Source organism: Denticeps clupeoides, chromosome 5 (assembly GCF_900700375.1).
Source record: "Denticeps clupeoides chromosome 5, fDenClu1.1, whole genome shotgun sequence".
Lineage (NCBI taxonomy): Eukaryota > Metazoa > Chordata > Actinopteri > Clupeiformes > Denticipitidae > Denticeps > Denticeps clupeoides.
This window is the reverse complement of record NC_041711.1, coordinates 28,682,490-28,701,410: the sequence shown is the minus strand read 5'-3', so window position 1 is coordinate 28,701,410 and position 18,921 is coordinate 28,682,490. Positions and strand designations below refer to the sequence as shown.

Sequence of the window (18,921 nt, the reverse complement as noted above, 5' to 3'; positions counted from 1 at the left end):
CTGCTACACTTCAAATTCAGTTATAAATTATTCAGTGTACAACACCATCTATGTAGAACAGAACTATAATCATTGAATAAAAAAACACACGCTCTTTAGTAATTGTGTTTTTTTTTTTTATCAGTTGAGCTCTTTTGACTTGTGCTGCTATGTGTTTTGCTTACAGATGTGAATACGTTTAGATAACGTTTTCAATACATTATAAGATATATAAATGCATACATACACATGCTGTTTAACTGAACAGCTGTTAAGCTATCTCATTGAAAGTTTTTGTGATTGGGAGTGAAAATTATGTGCAGCCTGTGTGAACATAGTAGCAGTAGTCACATTTTCAGCAGCTGTGACATTAATTGCCACTGTCACTGCATCCTCACATACAAAGCTGAAAGTTGTTTGATGCTTGGCTCAGTGTTTTATCCACTTATCTATCAAAATTGTGGAAAGGTTGTGGGGATTGGACAAAATTGCAACATAATGCAAAATGTTTGGGGGTTGGATGAACCTGCATTCATTTTTGTGATTTTCTCAGTCACAGAATGCCACTTTTTCCACCCTTTTATTATGAATGCATGTAGGAAGGCCATGACATGACAAATGTATAATCGCCTCAAAAACCCTGTGACCACACCCCTGCTGTCAACCAGCAAGCAATCGAAAAATAATCTCACCTGTCTCGCGTTTTTCTCTCTCCTCGCCGATGACTCGGTCTCCTCGTTCTCCTCCAGTGATGCCTGCTCCTTCTCTTTCCCTCTCTCTCTCCCCAGCCCGCCTGGAGAGGTTGCGCTTGCGCCGGCGCAGGCTTGGGGGGGTCTTGGCCGCATCTGCAGCGGTCACCTCACTAGCACTCACCACAGACACCTCTGTCTGCATCAGCGTCTCCAACTTACACACCTCCATTTCTGAGGAAACACACACAAAGATCTGTAATCTATATTTGTTGAAAATAATCCTTGGCCTGGATTTTTACTTCCTTAAACTTCCTACTTCGGTGCAATTCCTAAGTAGACAATGTAAGATAAGATAAGATAAGATAAGATAAGATCAACTTTTATTAGTCCCACAAGTGGATGATGTGTGTGCACCCTCACCCATGTGTCTGTAGTACTCCTCTATTCCACTCCAAGTGTTCTTCTCTATAAGGGCTTTCACCAGACTCCAGGGCTGCTTCCTGTAGCAGATATCTGATGAGACCCTGGGTAAAAGACCGAGCACACATTAGTCACCCAGAATCCGAACAACAAGCTTCACAGCTGCAGTGCTCTAAAAATGATCTTTTTTTTAGTGTTTCACATAAATCCCAGTCACAAATCTTGTGACATGACCATGAATAATTATTTTATTCAAATATTTCTTTTCAGTCCAATAAAAATGAGTAACATGGGACAATTAAAACGCTGCGCTTACCTGAGTCTGCTCTTGTGTTTGTTGATGGAGGTGAGACAGTATCTGTGCACAGTATAGAAGTAGTCCTGGTAGGGGATGCCAGATGTGATGACCTCAGAGTCGACCACATAACACTCTCCCCGCGCGCTGCTTTTATACAAGGTCTGCAGGGGGCAGCGCAACACAATCATGTAGGGCCCCTTTCATGGTCACTTCCTTCCCACCATTGTTCAGCCATTTAAAAGACCATGCTCCCAAAAGCATAAATAACTTCAACTTATGTCTTCTCAAAAAGTCACTTCACTAATATTAGAGTGAATTTAAACGCTGAGGCAGAGACGGTGAAAAAGCTACAAACCTGAGTCTCCACCACAGGGGCAGTTTTGGGTCCCAGAGGGTTGTTGATGGCAATGGTGTAGCTCAACACTCGACTCGTGTTTCCACTGGTGCAGTCCTGCTGCCATTCACGCACGGTCAAATCTGAAAGAATGTGCACGAGTGAGTAAGTGAGACTTTGGTGCCATTTCACCGTGAACATCTTCCAGTTACTGTCCATCGCTGGAGCTGGGGGCTGGGCCAAAACAAGGTTATCGCAGCAATGGCTCATTATAGGAACAGAGCTCCATCAGAGAGAGAAAACATGAGGGAAGACCCCACACTGTCACCGAGTATTAAATACAGGTTGAACTGAATCGAAATATACATTATTTTCTAGCTGGGGTCCGAACAACTGCAAACATTTCATAACTCATGTCACATTAAACATTACACATTTATAAAACAAATGTCCAAAATTTCCAGTGTAAATGTGTACAAAAGGCAACTGTTCATATCCTGACCTCACCAGAACCCACCTCACAAGACTAAAACAGACTGATAATGAGACTGATAAGAAGAAACAGGCATGTTAGTTTAAGACCTGGTTGTGCAGCCCCGACCTTCAATTGACACGGATCGTGTCCTTGAGCCTCCCCCAGATCCAAGCCCAAATCAGATAGAAAATCAGAGGATTAAAAGGTATTGGAAATTAAAGGACTAAGTACATTTACATTGACGGCATTTGTCAGATGCCCTTATCCAGAGCGATTTATAATCAGTAGTTACAGGGACAGTCAACCCCCCCCCCTTACAAGTGGGGTTTGAACCTCAGTCTTCTGGTTCATAGGTGAGTGTGTTACTCACTTGGCTACTACCACCGCGGTAGTGAACAGCGAAGCATCAACACTGAAAGAGCAGCATAGTGGGGAAAAAAGCGATGACTTTGTAAAATTTTATAAGGGACAAACACAGCTAGCACAGAACATGCTGAGTCGAGAGTGTGACACACTAACCCTGCGCTAAGGAAACAGCTGGAAAATAAAATAATAGCTGGGAAGGATGTAAGGCATGGCCTGCATGTAATAAAAAGTTAAGTTACCCTTTATACCCTTCCTTTGTAATTTTTTCTAAATATGATAAGTGAGATGGAATGATATTGTTCGCATATTTAATAAATGATCATTTCAATAAAGGAAACATTACCATGTCTGGGGTGGATGTAAAAAAAAATTAGCATTAGCTATCTAAGGTGAGACGTAAATGGTGATCATATTTTTATACATTCGTTTGTATGTTTACCCCCCATAGTTATTTACATTTGGTTGCAAGCCACTTAAGAGTGTTTGTGTGTGTTAATGTTAATAAGCTCACCAGTAAAGTGGCGCTGAGAGAAGAGGTGCTGGATGAAGTGCGTGTCTGCGGAGAACAGCAGGTCGTACAATTTATCCACGCTCATGCGCACCACAGTGTTTATGTGTAGTCGGCCACTCAGGTCTGCGAAGAATGATTCCACCTCACCTGCAAAGGGGTCACACCTTTAAAAACTACTTTGAAAACCTCACTTCCTGTTAGAAGCATAAAGGCACAGCACATTTACCAAAGAAAGAACTGTAGGGTTTCTGAGGGACTTACTCTCCTCCTGGGTGTCTGAAGAGTTGCTAGGGTCAGTGGGGAGCTCCTCATCATTGGTCATGTCCAGTGAGGACAGGTTACCAAGGCTCTGTGGCGCAGGAAGGGGGATGTGACTGGCAGACTCTGAGTGGCTGTCTCCACCTTCTTCAAAGATCTACAATAAAAGACCCCAATTCATACTTATATATTTCATCGTTAACACAAAGAGAGCCATTTGAGATTTGATGCAATCAATTTGATGCAAATGTGACCTCTGAGACAGTGCTATTTAAAAGTCAGGACCAGAATAGCAATTCAGATGGCATTCGTTATCACAGCAGAATACTCTGAAGATCATCACTGAGAAGTAGAGGAAATACAGCACCACCAGGATTAGGATGTCCCCCAAAAATGGATGACGCAGACAGAGCTCATTAGGAAAATTACCTAGAGGACATCTTCAAGGTTTGAAGGAAAGTATATCAGCAAATAGCCATTCCACATAACAACCATTCCTTTATAAGACTGTGCTGAGCAGAAGGAGGCAAGGAAATAAAACACCCATTCCTTTTTACATTATCAAGATATAATGTTCCAAATCACTCTAGAAGGCTATGGTCAAAATATCTGGCATAAAGACCACAGTTCGTCATTCACAGAGCATGGTGTCTACTGTTACAGTCATTTTATATAGCACTTCATCTCTAACCCAAAGCACTCCACAGAGACATGGAGAACGGTCTCCACTGATGTTGAGCGCCCAACTAGATCATATGATGATAGCCATTTTGAGAGTGGAGAGAGTAAAACATATCATTCTAAGAAAGTGATTAGTGCTGAAAGGCCCACAGTACACAGGGTAACCATGTGTGCACTGACACTGAAACACATGTACAAAATAAATGTTTCAAGAATATCAATGTCAACCATCAATAAACGATTGAATCAGAGCCTGAAGTTGCCTTTTTTGGCTATAGCCATGTCAACTGTAAGCACTGATGTCAAATTAACTGTGACCTGCAGACACCAAAATGACCATTGTGGGATTAGTTGAAAAATTCCCAAGGAAGATTCCAACACAAACAGGCAGCTGAGTGCCTTAAGAAAGGGAAGACCCTACATGCCCTGGAATCCCTGAGTCAGAGCAATGACCTAATTTCTACAGAAAACCTACAGACTGACTGACCTAAATAGCAGCGTACAAGAGATTCCTTTGCACTTTCACTGAAAGTCTAATGTAGAGGTAAAACTGAAGAATTCTGGTGTTCTGACCTATCCAATGAAACACACTGATGTCATCAAAGCAATTTGTATTAGATAACACAATTTAAAGGTCCCCTATAATAATAAAAAAATCACTTTGTGAGATTATTTAACATTAGTATGAGTTCCCCTAGCTTGTCTATGGTCCTGCAGTGTATATCAATGTCGATAAGTATAAAGCATGCTTTGGCCATTCTGCTTAGCTATGGCACGTCAAATGTTGGATTTGGAGAGATTATGTCCCCTTTCTTATGTTCTGTCCACCCAGAGACTTTCCACCCATCTTCTAAGACATTATCTCCACCGAACATCACGGCTTCCAAATGTGTGAATCATTGCAGATGCTTGGTGATTGGATGTAAAAATGAGCACAAATGTATTGTTTTTAGTTTAGTTAAAGTGGCTGAAATTTTATACCAAGGCTGAATTTCAAATACAGAATAAGGGGACCACTAAGACCTATATAAAAATTTCATGACAGGGGACCTTTTATTTTAGTATTGTGTCATATAATAATAAAATGCATGACCAAATTTCTATTACATGAACCAACAAATGCATATTATATGGCTGTGTCTAATAACCACACTAATAATACCAAAAATATGAAAAGCATGCAGTGTTTGTGGGGTAGGTATATGTTTGGTGGAGGTAAACTCACAGCAGAAACAGAAGTCGCCCCAGTTTGAGTGGTGTGATTTGAGGAGTGCAAAAAACTCTGGGAACTCGGTGGGCTGGGCTCTATCTCGGTGCTGGGCCGGCCAGCAGCAGGCACCTCCACAGGCAGTACGGGCAGACCAGCAGAGGATGGAGGAGAAGAGCCAGCAGTGCACAAACCAAGCCCACTGGGTATTGCTGAGGATGAGGAGGATGGAGGAGAACAGGCCACAGGAGACGGTGGCACAGAGCCCGGATCCAGCAAGTCAGATACAGACACCTGCTCCTCACCAGGTCTGGGAGAGAAAAATATAAACAGGAAGAGACAAACAGAGAGAAAGTGATGAGAGGAGAAAAGACAGAAATCAAGAGAGGGTAGTACAGGGAGCAAAATGACAGATTTTTATGCACAACATAAAACATTTTGGATTACAGAATAATAATTTTGTTGTCATGGTCTATAATAGAATCTGTTACATAAAATGTTAAAGGTGCAATAACAAAATTTGGGTAGAACTATTATTACTGTTAACTATTATTATAAATACCATAAGGTTTTAGTAATTATGTTAGTGTGAAATAAACTATAGCTATGAATCAATGTTTTTTCATTCTGCTAGAAAATGGACAAACCACTGAGAAAAAGGACCAAACTGTCTTAAGAGCATACTAACAGGTTCCCCTTGGGAAACACATATTAAAAGGGAAGTATTTCCATTTTTTGCATATTATGACAAATCTTTGCCAAGGTCTGATCATTCAAATTTGATGTTAATACCGATCAAAGTACTAAGATTATCTTTGCCAGAACTTCCTTGGAAACCACCAGTTTCATCTAATTATTCATCCTCACAGTGCATTTAAGCAAACAAATGAAATAGACTATACTGGAGACAATTCAGCAGAAGGTTCAAAGATAACTTACAGCAGCCCATTAATATGATCAGCAGTGGGAGACACATAGTCATCATCTTCACTGGTCAGCCCCAACTCTGTGCCGTAACACTGATGAACAATGTGCCACAGCTCCTTTGGGGACAGTGTCTAACAGGACACAACAAGACAGAAACATTAACACCCTAAGCTAGTCATTACACAGAACCAAGTCCTCATACAGGCACCACAATGTTATTAGATTTGAAATTAGAGCATTGAAGCATGATGTGTCAATTTTCTAATAAATGGACACAAATGAGAAATAAACAGTGTTCATTATGCAGTAGAGAGTGTCAGGTGGTGGTAGCAGCCTAGTGGGTAACACACTTGCCTATGAACCAGAAGACCAAGGTTCAAATCTCACTTACTACCATTGTGTCCCTGAGCAAGACGATTAACCCTAAGTTTGGGGGGGTTGTCCCTGTAACTACTGATTGTAAGTCACTCTGGAAAAGGGCGTCTGATAAATGCTGTAAATGTAAATTACACAAACAACTGAATTCTTTCTACAAGCCTAAATTTATTTCACTGCAGAATCAAAGTTCATATACATATATAAATATGTACCAACATAAAATTAATGTTTCTACATTAAGAATTTAATATTACGATCATGTTTCAGAAAGTCCACATAATGTAACAAGCTCTGTACCTTGTCCATCAATGCATTCTGCCATAACCTGAAGATCATCATGAAGCTGCGATCCCGTGCACCAAAAGATGTGAAGAAGTGCTGTAAAGAGAAACACAACAGAAAAGAGGAAATAAAGCAAGACAATCTGTCAAAAAAGCAAAATAATAACCTACTGCCTCACCCTATAATTACCTCAAAAGTACATTTATTGCCAACATCACTAAACTCCAAACAATGCATAGTCCACTTGACAAAACAAGGCCTTGCTTTTGAATATGTGTGTGTGTGTGTGTGCTCACCTTTTCATGTTCAGTGCTGATCTGAATGGCATTGGGAATGAGCTTAGCTGTCTTCTCCTTAGTCAGTGTGGTCACATCTTTCAGCAGTATGGTGATCTGTTTGATTTAAGGGATAGAACATATACCAGTAAGTCCAACCAGGATTTCTTATCTTTGTTTTATGATTTTAAACTGACACGTGTGCTAACACATATAGACATGTCTATTGGTTAGGGTGGTTTGTGCATGATGACCAGACTCACTGTGGTTTCCCATCGGAAGATATTGCTGTAAAAACAGAGCCAGTTCTCAGACAGGTACAAGCGGCCTTGCAGTAGGATGTCTTTCTGCAGAGCACATGAGTAGTCTGGAGAAGAACCATACAGGAGTTATTACTGCGTGGCTATACGTATATGCATATGCCTGATTAATGGCAGTCATACAACATGAGATCATGAGCAAGATAAAATGAGGCTGTGTAGCTGTGGTGATGAGTGCAAAGTATGCACGCTGTGCAACTGGGTGGTATTACACACAAACCACAGCAAATGTAATGCATGAACAGACAAAGTCACTGACCATAGAACCAAAAACACTGTTGCACACATAATAAGCCAGACATTCAAACATGTTGAAAGTCAACAGTGCACTTGGCTTTAAAGACTGGCAGCCAGAAAATATGAGACTCACCCACAATTAGCCGCTCTGTATCAGGCAGCTTCTTGAAAAGTTTACGAAAGTCCTCATTTCTCTGTTTGTACGTAGGACTCAGCACCTGAAGGTCAGATATGTCATGCTTGAGCTATCTGCCAAGAACCAAAATCTCCTGATCTCAACTGAAGAAATATTCAATGGACAGAAGTGAGGCTGGGTGTGTGTCAAACACATTTCAGCCACTGAAGAACCTACACCGTCAGCAGAATACAACGCAAAAAGGTGTAGAGCTCTGATACTTACATTGTACCAGCTTTGCATTTTCTGAAAACAAAAGAAAAGGAAGATCCAGTCAAGAGGTTCACGTCATCTTTGACCGAAACTGAATGAGTAATAAGAATAGAACACTGATTTGACACTGACAACACAAACACCCTCATATTATGTTAATCAAGAGAGCTTTTTAATTTAAACCTTAGCTTGATGGTGCCCAAACAATTCTGTGTGTGTCAGTGTTGACAGGTTCTAAAAGTTGAAGTATGCTACCAGCATCTTAAAATTATCGTATTTTGAGAAAAATGATCATACACATGCAATTTCCATTCTGACGTTGCTAAGACGTTGCTTCAATAACACATATTATCATAGACTGTGCATATTATAGTGTATAATGCAACTTTTACCTACAGAACGCATTGTGGATCACTTTCGGCAAGGCAACTGAAGCACTGCATTATGGGATCTGAAGTTGTTATCTGTGTGTTATCAGTGCTTCATATCGCCGGGCCATAATAATAAATTTATATTAAATGATCTCGCCACAGGTCGCGAGTTATTATACGTATGTTACATCGTGCATTGATCTGTTATAAAGGCACATGAGATGACTGAGCATACACATGCCAAGAATGTCTGCACAGCCAGATGAAAACAGAGATCTGCACCCTGTTGTGCTAATGAGTAAAATTATCATACAAATGTGATAATTACTGGTGTGTGTTTACTGAAAGAATGCAATTATTGCAACAATAGCCCTGTTTAGCAGCTAGAGTCAAAAGACAAAAAAAATATCTATCTGAAACCCTAAAATCTAATTTTTAAAAATCTAAAACCAAACCATAAAAAGAATGGACACTAGTTGTGTGATGTTAGTTGCACTCAATTCTAATTATAATTTGCGTCTAGGAGGAAGTTACATCACTGGACCCACCTTGGCATTTCGAGCAAAATGTCGTGCGGAGAGGGGGTACGAGGAAGTGGAGGAAGACGGTGTTTGCGGTAGTGGGCTGTCGCAGCCCCCTCCACTTCGATCGGCAGCCCCCTCACCCTCGCTGGCCCTGCCCCCCAGCACCCGCCGGCGTAGTGAGGGCGAGCTCCCAGGGGTGCTGCGTGGAGAGTTACTGGCCGTGCTGCATGCAGGAACGAGTAGAAGAAAAGAGGCCGTGGAGGAGAGAAAGGGAATCGCGGAAGAAGTTCATTAGTGTATTGATTAAACGGGGGGACAGTAGGAGCACATTACACAAACTGGGCATCAGACTTTTGAAAAAAGCACTAATGCAGTTCTGCTCATTTCTGGTAATACCAAAGGCAAACCTGTAGAACCACTGATATAAATGCAAATTAGGTCATGAACAAGAAAATGAGAGTATTTATGTCATAACATAAGCTGTCCTACTGGATTTCCTCACTCAAGTAAAACAGCCCTGTGAACCACAAGTGTGCACTGCGCTAGACAACATGTCACTGTGAATTTCTGTTGAATGTTGAACAGAGACATTTGGGTATTTTGGTTAAATTTTGGGCATCGGCTACTTCAGCAACCGTCAGACTTCCAAGAATTCTTAAGCAGCAATGCACAAAACTGCTTCTTCGCAGAATACTGCTAAATTATCGTACATCAAATATGTAAATGTGCTCATTCAATCATTAAACAGGCAGATCTATTCCAGTTATATCAAAAGACTTTGCGTTTTAGCGTCTTTTTTGGGGACTTTACTTAACATAAATTGAGCTGAGGACATGAACGTGTACCGTGATTGTGCACATGTATGAAAGAGTGTGATGTGCATTTTTTGTTGTTTTGCTCGTCCAGGTTGCAGTAAAGGCACACTTCTTCCCATCTCTCGCGCTGTGACGCAGGACGTGCTTTGTTGACGTGGGCGCGCATGCTCGCGGCGCGTGTGCACGTCGAGATGGACAACAGCGTAATCCCGGCGTGCCGACCTAAGCGATTCCAGCCGTGAATCGAACGGGATGCGCGTCGTCTGCGGACGGCGACTACCGAACGCCGAGCCCCGCGTGGCGGTCGCCTCCGTGCACGGCGGCGACAGCCAATTACAGGCGCGCTTCGTGGCAGGTGCGGGTGGCGACCCCACCGAAAACGAGTCGACACCCCGCAGAAACCCCGTCCCCGAGCGCCCCGCCTCACGCACCGCGCACCGGCGCTACTCACTCGAACATGGCACGAGGTTCTTTTTCCCCCCGTCAGGAAGCCGATGTCCCCGGCGAGCGGCGGTCTCGATAGGCCGGCGCCCGCGTCGCGTCGCGGTGCGGTCAGGCGGCTGCGTCGCCAGGACGCGGATATCCCTGCGCGTTCGCCTCCCGCTCCGGCGCCTTCACCCACACCGCCGCGTCTCAGCACATCTCCCCCCCCGACACGCGGGCGCTTTCCGGCTCTCCGCGCCGCGACGGCCCACTGATGCTGGCCCCGTACGCGCACTGCCGGCCGCTGGTGGCGGAGCTCCGACGGAGGGAGGGAGGGAGGGAGGGAGGAGGCGGGGGATAAACAGGCCTCCTCCACCCCCAGAACAGTAGTACAGGGATGATGATGATGATGATGATGATGACCACGGCGATCATGGTACTAGGATATGTACTGATCATCAGCTGATCATTTTAATTGAGCATTATCACCATCTCCACCTGGCCCAGCAATCCCTTAACACTCAATCTCTTTTTTCCATCTATGTGGATTAGAAACGACAGAGTACATAATAATCCACAGTGGACTGCTCTCTCTCTCCCTCCCTCCCTCTAATCTGCTTTCCTGACTGGGTCCAGTCCTTGTAATCTCAGTTTGGAGAGTAAAACCTGCACAGCAAATAGTTGGAAATAGTGCAAAGACACAATTAGCGTGTCACGGACCAGACACTCGGATAATTACTGCAGGGCTTATTCCACAAATAGACAAAAACACTAAAGACAGAAATAGGGTCCCCTCAGGTGTGTGTGTGTGTGTGTGGACAGAGATTATTTGTCTGGCCCTTTTGGCCAATTACACAATTAGCTACTAAACACAGAGAATATATCACTATTTCCCTTTCATTTTAAAGATTCATTTTCATTTTAAAGATCAGCAACAGAGAACCAAAAAAAAAAAAAAAACAACATCTCACCACCCTTCATGTTCTAAACATGTGGCTAAATAGGCAGATCCCGTTAAAGGGACTGGCCAGTGGCCAGAGAATAGAGCGCTCTGTTGACGACTGTACAAATAGTCCCTTCAACAAAACAGAAAGGGCAGATTAAGCAGAGGCAGGCACGGTGCACAAACTGCTCAGGGACCAATAAACGTGGCGAGCGAGGATTCCCCCGCACAAACAGCAGGCAGCTCTGTCCCGCCTTACGGACCAGAAATCGACCCATTCACCAGGCCCTCTAGGCTCGATGTCCGATGTAAGCGGCATTAAGAGGGAAATGTTCGGCCCTTTTCACGATGAGTACTGATACTCGGCCCACTAACACACCAGGATGTTCGATTGTTCTGCTTAATGAGCTTCGCTGATTCTTAGTAAACCTGGCCGAGTCACACTGGCTTACACGGAAAACATCATGACAGGACAAGGTGAGAGCACACCAAGCATACTGACCTGGGCTGACTTTCAATATTGCCGTTTTTGTTGATGATGATGAGGAGGAGGAGGAGAACCCTTTATTGCTGCTGTAATACACCATGTCACTAGTCACAAGTGCCAGCGAAAAACTGGCCATCAACCCGACCGTACATATACACAAACATCACATGGGGGAATGGGGATAGACAGGTCAGCAAGATAGCGGATGTGGAAAGGACAGAGAGAACAGAATGGTAGTAGCCTAGTGGGTAACACACTCGCCCATGAGCCAGAAGACCCGGGTTCGAATCCCACTTACTGCCATTGTGTCCCTGAGCAAGACACTTAACCCTAAGTTGCTCCAGGGGGACTGTCCCTGTAACTACTGATTGTAAGTCGCTCTGGATAAGGGCGTCTGATAAATGCTGTAAATGTAAATGTAAGAGTGGAGGAGAGTAAAGCATGTATTAAATAAAACAAATGAAATTTGTTTGTTTCACAATGTGTGATGCGTTCAGGGAGAACTGGGTCAGTGAAGCCGGTTGGTGGGTGAAGAGGAAAGGGGCACAGCTGTTCATACGGAGCAGATGAAGCACCTTCTGCCTCCTCAGCTGGCCCTCTGACAGGCCGGCAGGGAAGTGCTGCGCCACGCCGCCATTGGTGGAAAGTGACATCACCACGAGGAGCCCGGGCTCCCACTGGGCGCCGATGATGTCATGCAGGCGAGAGCGGAGCGAATGAGGCGCTGGCCCCGCCCCCTCCTTGCCGGCAGGACGAGGTCCGCGCTGCTCCGCTCTCCCCTTCCACGGGCTTTCATTCTCTGGTCTAACAAAAGAGCGTAACGCAACACAGCTGCCCTGCTCCCTTTTCACAGGAAATGTGACCAGATTTCGTCCTTTCGCGGTAGTTCCTTACACAGATGTGGACGTTACTACAACTCAGCACTGCAAATGCAACACTCGCAGGATTTAAACTGGTTTTAGGCAAAGCTGCTTGTTCAGAATTCTGCACTTATCCCGTAAGCTCTGGCCTCCCATGATTCAGGGGATTTACGAGGGGGACAGAGATGTAACGGCTGCAAACTTTAGGGGGACCTTGCAGCTCCCTGGGACGCTTGGGAGGGGACGGGCGGAGACATGCGGCAACGGCAGAGCAACAGGAAAGCGAGTAGAGCACACACTGACCTGCAGCTATCAAAGTCTGTGGAGTCCCTGCTGAGCAGGCTCCGGAGGGACCAGCGCGAGCGCCGGCCAGGGGACGGGCTCCGGGACCAGGCCTGCGATGTGGGCGTGAGGAGGAGAGGGGAGGGGCCGTACTGATACTCCTCCTCCTCCACCACGACCTCCGCATTACGCACAGCACGGGGCCCGGGCGACGGGCTTCGCTGCCTAGGCTCGCACGACTCCCAGGGGACAGTCGTAGGGTCCTGTCCTGCGGCCTCAGTCCTCTTCCTCTCCTGGGCCCGGCTCCTGCGGGACCGGTGGCGGCGGGGCTGTGGGCTTGGCGAGCGGGACCACGACTCCGTGTCCGAGGACGGAGGCATTACAGTCAGAGTGGGGATGGCAACGGGCTGGGCCACGGTGGAGTCCAGAGCCACCGGCGCGGACACGCTCATCATTCCTTCCTCGGGTGGACGTGGGCGGGACGAGATCGCCGCTGTGGGATTGGACAGCTCGGACACTTCGCGGCCTCACCAACAGAGCCAGCCGAAGGCGGACATTTTGCTTTGCGTCGAGGCAGGTGCCTGTCATCCGTGGTGGGGGACGTCCTCCGTGTCAGTGCTGTGGAGCACGTCTGACGGTCCCCGCAGGAAGGGCTGTTTAAATTTTAAGCTTCTTCTTTGCGGTTGAACAGAGTCGATAAAAGTGCCGCAGGGAATGACTTTAAAAAATGCTTCTTTTAAAAAAAAGAAAAAATCCCTTTTTAAAACTTTAACCTCAAGCTTGTTATTTCGGGCTTCAGCACCAGCCCATCCTCTCACAGCGGCTTATTGCCACACTCTGCTTCCTGCTGCAACTCTTCCACTTGTACAGTCTTCTACAGCGTCTTCCTCGTTTTTAGCACGCCTCTTAGTAATCTGCCTCAGAACCGACGCTGGAGAGATAGTTATCTACGTGGGCCTGCGGCTGAGAAGAAGAGAGACTTTATTTTGCATCCGCAGAGCCCTGTCCAGCGTGCGCACACACACACACACACACACACACACACGGTCAATACATGATGCTAAATGCCTTCTTCCGTGACAAGGCGTCCCAAGTAAGTGCTGTAAGTGCTGCACGTTCAACCATAAAAAAATGGTTGCGATGGCCACCACTGCTCTGCATGCGTGTAGCTTGATTTTAGTATAAAATGGGCCCACAGTAATGTCTTAACCTAGCACTGGCCACATTAGTTAGCGGGACGTTTTTGCCAAAGGAAGCAGTCATTATAATGCATTCTACGGTGATCTGAAGTTGGAGAAGAACATTTGCATACCCCGGCCTTCTTGAAGTGATTTGGTCAGCAAAACGTCATTCATAAAAGGTTTAACAACAACTGGAATATTACCATTATTTATGTACTACACTGTACATAAATCAAGAGCCGCTTAAGATGTTATAGCTGTCACCCAATTAATGGTTGTTCAGCATCGGAAGCACTGAATTTCCTGAGTCATTTCAACAACAATTTCATGAACATCTGGTTTTCCCATCTCTGGAGGTTACACTTCAATTACAAATGAGCACAAGAACATTTTCATTAGAGCATCCTGACATCATATAATTACATAATTATAAACATACAGTTAAATTATACATTAGATACTAGAATATTATGGCCATACCACAATTAACAAAATAGCCACAAAAGACAAATTAAATGAAAGCATGGGCGCCCTTAAACGTGTATTACACACGGCATATTTTTATGCCAATGTAACACTATAGACTACAACCACCACTGTTTTTATAAACCACAAGCCTTGCTAGAGAAGAATAATGATATGAAAACATTTATAATACAGTTTTACAGCAAATATTAGTTTTTACCACACTAAATACAAAGGGTGTTAGAAATATATAAAATATCATGTTATTTTACGTGGTGATATTGTATCGATACAAGGGCATCGATATTTTTGTACACAAATTTAGTCCAAAACTAAAGTAACTTCAGAGTTATGTTGTTTGGGCTGAATTATTAACATAATGTGATCCACACAGATCGCACACAGCATCTTTTATATGAGCCCTGTTTTTACATGTTCAGTGAGCTGTAGAATTTCGGAATATGTACAGCATCACAATATATCATGTAATAATCATATCGTGACCCGTGTATCATGATACATATCGTACCTTGCCGACACACACCCCTACTAGATTTCACTAGGTCTACTCTGTCTAGGTTTTTCATGCATTTATGAGACATCATAAAAAACATTATTGTTAAAGAAAACAGTATTATTTGACCTGTTTATGACAAAGATCAAATCACATTCAAGGAAGAGACACGTTTAATTCCACGGGGTACACAAATGTTTTTCCTCACAGCAGCACCGGTTTTGACGTTTTTCAGTCAGGGCTGATATTTACTTTTTAAGCAGTTATGGTGATGCTTCCCTTAGGGCAGCGGTTTTCAAGCCAGTCCTCACAACCCCATTACACAGTCCAAATTCTCATGTTCTGAATCCTGCTACCACAGCTGGGCCAGGTGAGCTTGGAACTGGAACACTCCGGTCCAGTGACTTCATAAAAATACACAATCAAAACCCTTCAGTTACAGTATTTTATTTCATATTTCTTTCATAGTTTTTTTTTTATATTCCTACATATCACCCTTCCGGGTGAAGCCAGCTAGCTTCAGAAGTTTGGGAATTAAATTAGGAGTTATCAATCAAAAGTAAAGCAGTAGATGATTCCCAGATAGTAGACAAGTACACATGATCTTTGAAAAAACTTTATGTGGTGTTCACGGTGGGGTAGACAACAATTCGGGTTTACCAGGATCCTCACGTGGATGTACGCCGAAAGACGGGATAGACAAAGAGGAGTTACACGATTGTTATCAGCCGCACTGCGGACACGAGCGCAGGGGTGTCTGTGTGTTTGCTCGTCTGTTTGCACACGGCAAATCTTGGCACGATGCTGTTTGCACAGGAGTAATCCTGATGCGGCCCTGTCCAGCCCCAGAATGGCTGAGCACCAAAAAAAGGCAAATCATTTATTCAGTGGGATGTGCAACATGTTCACAATGTGTGTGAAGCAAAGATACTGAGATCGTAGATTTCACCGTTCACTTCCAAACAACAAGCAACGGGCAAGCCCCAAAGGACAAGAAGAAGAAGCATGAGGTGAAACAGCATTACAGAAATATGATAGTAACGCTATTAATTATGTTTTTATGTGACGAATGTTTCGCATCGTCAGTGTGCAGACAGTCTAAACACACCCGGTTCTGTTATTACATGCGTCTGTCACGTCATTTTTCAACTTTATATAACAACCGTCCGTTTATACAGACACATACGATCACGTCGAAATGCTTCAGGATATCGAAATCAGGCGAACGTGAAGCGTACGAGCGCCGATTCCCCGCATGCCAGCGTAATAACCACGAAGTTGGAGTTGGCACGACATAACCACGACATAACAACGAGCACGTAACACGACCCGCTTACACGGCCAGCTGCCACACTGCAGCCTGAAGTGAGCAAGGGCGTCACAAAAAAAACCCAAAACGCTCAACGTTACAGATTTCAAGCGACCCTACCTCACGTTGGACGTGCTGCCGCCTTTGCGAGGGTCCTGTTCGGCCCCGTAGACGAGTCGGGCGACGGTGCGAGGGGCGACATTGAAATCCACTTTTTCACAGGAACACATCAGCATCCTCGGACGACCTCTCACCCCGCTACCGCCGCCACGGCGTCGCCCGGGCTGTCGGCCGAAGTGTCGGGGCGTCTGCGGTCCCGGGAGCCGACGGCGGGTTCAACGCCTGAACATGCCGGTAGTTCGGCTAACTGGCTAATTATCGCTTCTTTACTCAGCAGGGCTGGCTAGGACCGCCGCAGTTTTAACAGTCTGGCTTTAAAACACGTTCGAACAATTAGGCCAAAATCCGGGGAGACCGAATGTATTGTCAGAACACTACGCGTTACATACAGGCATTAATATTAATGTTTTAAAAAAAAAACTTTTTTTGTTGTATTGCTAGGCTACTAGATTCCTCGCCACAACGTCGTACAGTCCCCAGGGGCTCAAACACAAGTTGGTCGAAAGGGGGTGTCCAACAATCCCAATAATAATAACTCGGAATAACTCGGCTCGCGTTCGCCAAAACACGCACATGGCCGGACCTAAACGGGCGACTGTTTAACGCGACATTCGCATGAATTCACGACTGTTTTACGTAACCGAGGTTAAGGGCGCATCTTCACCGCGGTCACCCCCGCGGCCGCCGCTGTGTAGTACGGTCGGATGTTGAGCGCAAAACAAAAAAAAAGTAACGGGTGTTCGTGGCTGGTACTTGTCGGCCAATGGGAGGGAAGACGTGGTGGTGAAATCCGCTCATGGCTCCTGGGGGTAAACGTTCCGAAAACATTGTTTTTGTCTAGTTTGTAGCGTTTGCGGTCCCATCACACTTTTATTGTATTTAATGTGGCGCTCTGCAGCATTGCTCCGTTAGCCTTTCTGGCTGGTGGATATAGTGTTCATGTTCATTATTAAGATTTTTATGTAGATATAAAAAGTTTAACTGTGTAATAATTGTATTTGTTTATACAATATAATTGAATATAACGTTTTGTGTGGTTTTCTTCTATCACTACAGACGTAAAGATAACGCGTCTAATAAAATCTATGCAATTAATGCTACCCATTCCATTTCTTGTTTGGCATCATAATCACATTTAAGCTCTTTAGCTGCAAGTTCACTACATTACATTGTGATCAAACTTTAAGCTTGGTCACTCTTGCACTGTACAATGTCTAGAATAGGATGAAGTATATGAAGATGCACATAAATCTTGGAGCAGCCACTCCCAGATATTTGTCAACATCAACACAGCCTGTGCAGGCCTCAGCTTCAGCATAGGTTTCTGCACGTCCCAACCACAGCCTGTTTTCATTCCTGCCCTCTGGGAAGCGCTACATGACATACAAATCCATACTTCTGCTTCTGAACCAGTTGTCCGAATACAAACTTAGTCTAACAATAAATTTCTGTCATACTCTTACAATGCCACTTACACAGTCCTATACACCCTGTTTAGACTCTACCTCATTGTAAATCTTTACAGAATATGCTCCTTTAGTTCAGGTTTAAACTGATTACATGTTCTGGCAAAGCTTCTGTGCTTGTGCATAACGTTGGTAACAACAGCACTGAATAGAAATGAAGTGCCTCCCTGTTCTTGGGGTCACAGATGGCCTTTGGCCTGCTTTCCAACATGTTCTTACTTGATTACCACAACTCTTTAGCATGAAACTACTGCTACAACATTATTAATATGGGTCTAAATCTAAACAGAATCAAAGCAATGCTTATATGAACCCTCGTTGGTTAATTTCAATGTGGTAGTTTGCTGACTTTAAGGCTGGCTGCTGTTTATTGAATTAGCAATTTTTGGTCATCAAATGCTCCCCAGTGTTCAAATGTGTACACAACAATTAACAGTTTGTGTTAATTGAGTGTTAATTGCCCGTTAATCCAAACTGCAGTGGAAAGTAAATATTCAGCCCATCGTGATTAAAATAAGAACGGGACAGTATCGCCCTCTCGTGGATCCTTGGATCAATTACACACCCGTGGCTACAGTTACGATTTCGATCCGCTATCCCGCCCGCATAGAGACAAATGGATTATACACAGTTGAATGTGGCTTTATAGGCTTAAAATGTAGAATGCAGCCAGACGACGAGTCGTTCGCAGTGGCGCGACCAACGCGGACGCGGGCTCTCACCTTGTGGACGCAGGTCACTGCGGTCCACCATGGCTCCCCGGTGTCCGAAGTGACTCGTGGGCAAGTGCGGCTGGAGCGGGAGAGGCGTCGGTCTGTGCCCGATCCTGGAGGATAAGTGACCTTGATCTAATGCAAGGGGGGGAAAAAACTTCAACATGTGTAAGTTGCAGTTGACAGACGGGAAGAAAAAAAAAAAACGAAAACGCGGTGGACATCAAGAATGTGATTGTGCTTTTTTTTTCTTTTTTTTTGAAGACTTACACCAAGATTTAAAATCCTCCTCTCATACGATCTCCGGCGTCCACGTCCCGCCACAGCTCCTTACTGCGCATTAAAAACACAGAGAGGGAGAAAATATATATGATTAAAAATAAGAGCAAACCCTGACCAGGCAGTCTGCACCACCCTCAT

The 18,921-nt window shown here is 44.5% G+C and overlaps 1 protein-coding gene across 5 annotated transcripts in view; it reads right to left on the bottom strand.

The window, feature by feature from the left end:
• gramd1a (GRAM domain containing 1A) overlaps positions 1–18,921 on the bottom strand; it is a 23,579-nt gene extending 4,658 nt beyond the window's left edge. For 2 of the 5 annotated variants that reach the window (XM_028981978.1, XM_028981979.1), the window contains exons 1-17: positions 18,772–18,921; positions 18,511–18,636; positions 12,755–13,696; positions 8,948–9,146; positions 8,041–8,061; positions 7,774–7,858; positions 7,347–7,450; positions 7,105–7,200; positions 6,824–6,904; positions 6,161–6,279; positions 5,240–5,531; positions 3,337–3,490; positions 3,076–3,222; positions 1,745–1,866; positions 1,408–1,550; positions 1,092–1,195; positions 672–902 (exon numbers count right to left, since the gene is read on the bottom strand). In XM_028981978.1, the coding sequence (XP_028837811.1) occupies positions 672–902; positions 1,092–1,195; positions 1,408–1,550; positions 1,745–1,866; positions 3,076–3,222; positions 3,337–3,490; positions 5,240–5,531; positions 6,161–6,279; positions 6,824–6,904; positions 7,105–7,200; positions 7,347–7,450; positions 7,774–7,858; positions 8,041–8,061; positions 8,948–9,146; positions 12,755–13,188 (2,332 nt within the window). In that variant the 5' untranslated portion in view covers positions 13,189–13,696; positions 18,511–18,636; positions 18,772–18,921. The other 3 variants (XM_028981982.1, XM_028981980.1, XM_028981981.1) reach the window with 3 other exon arrangements.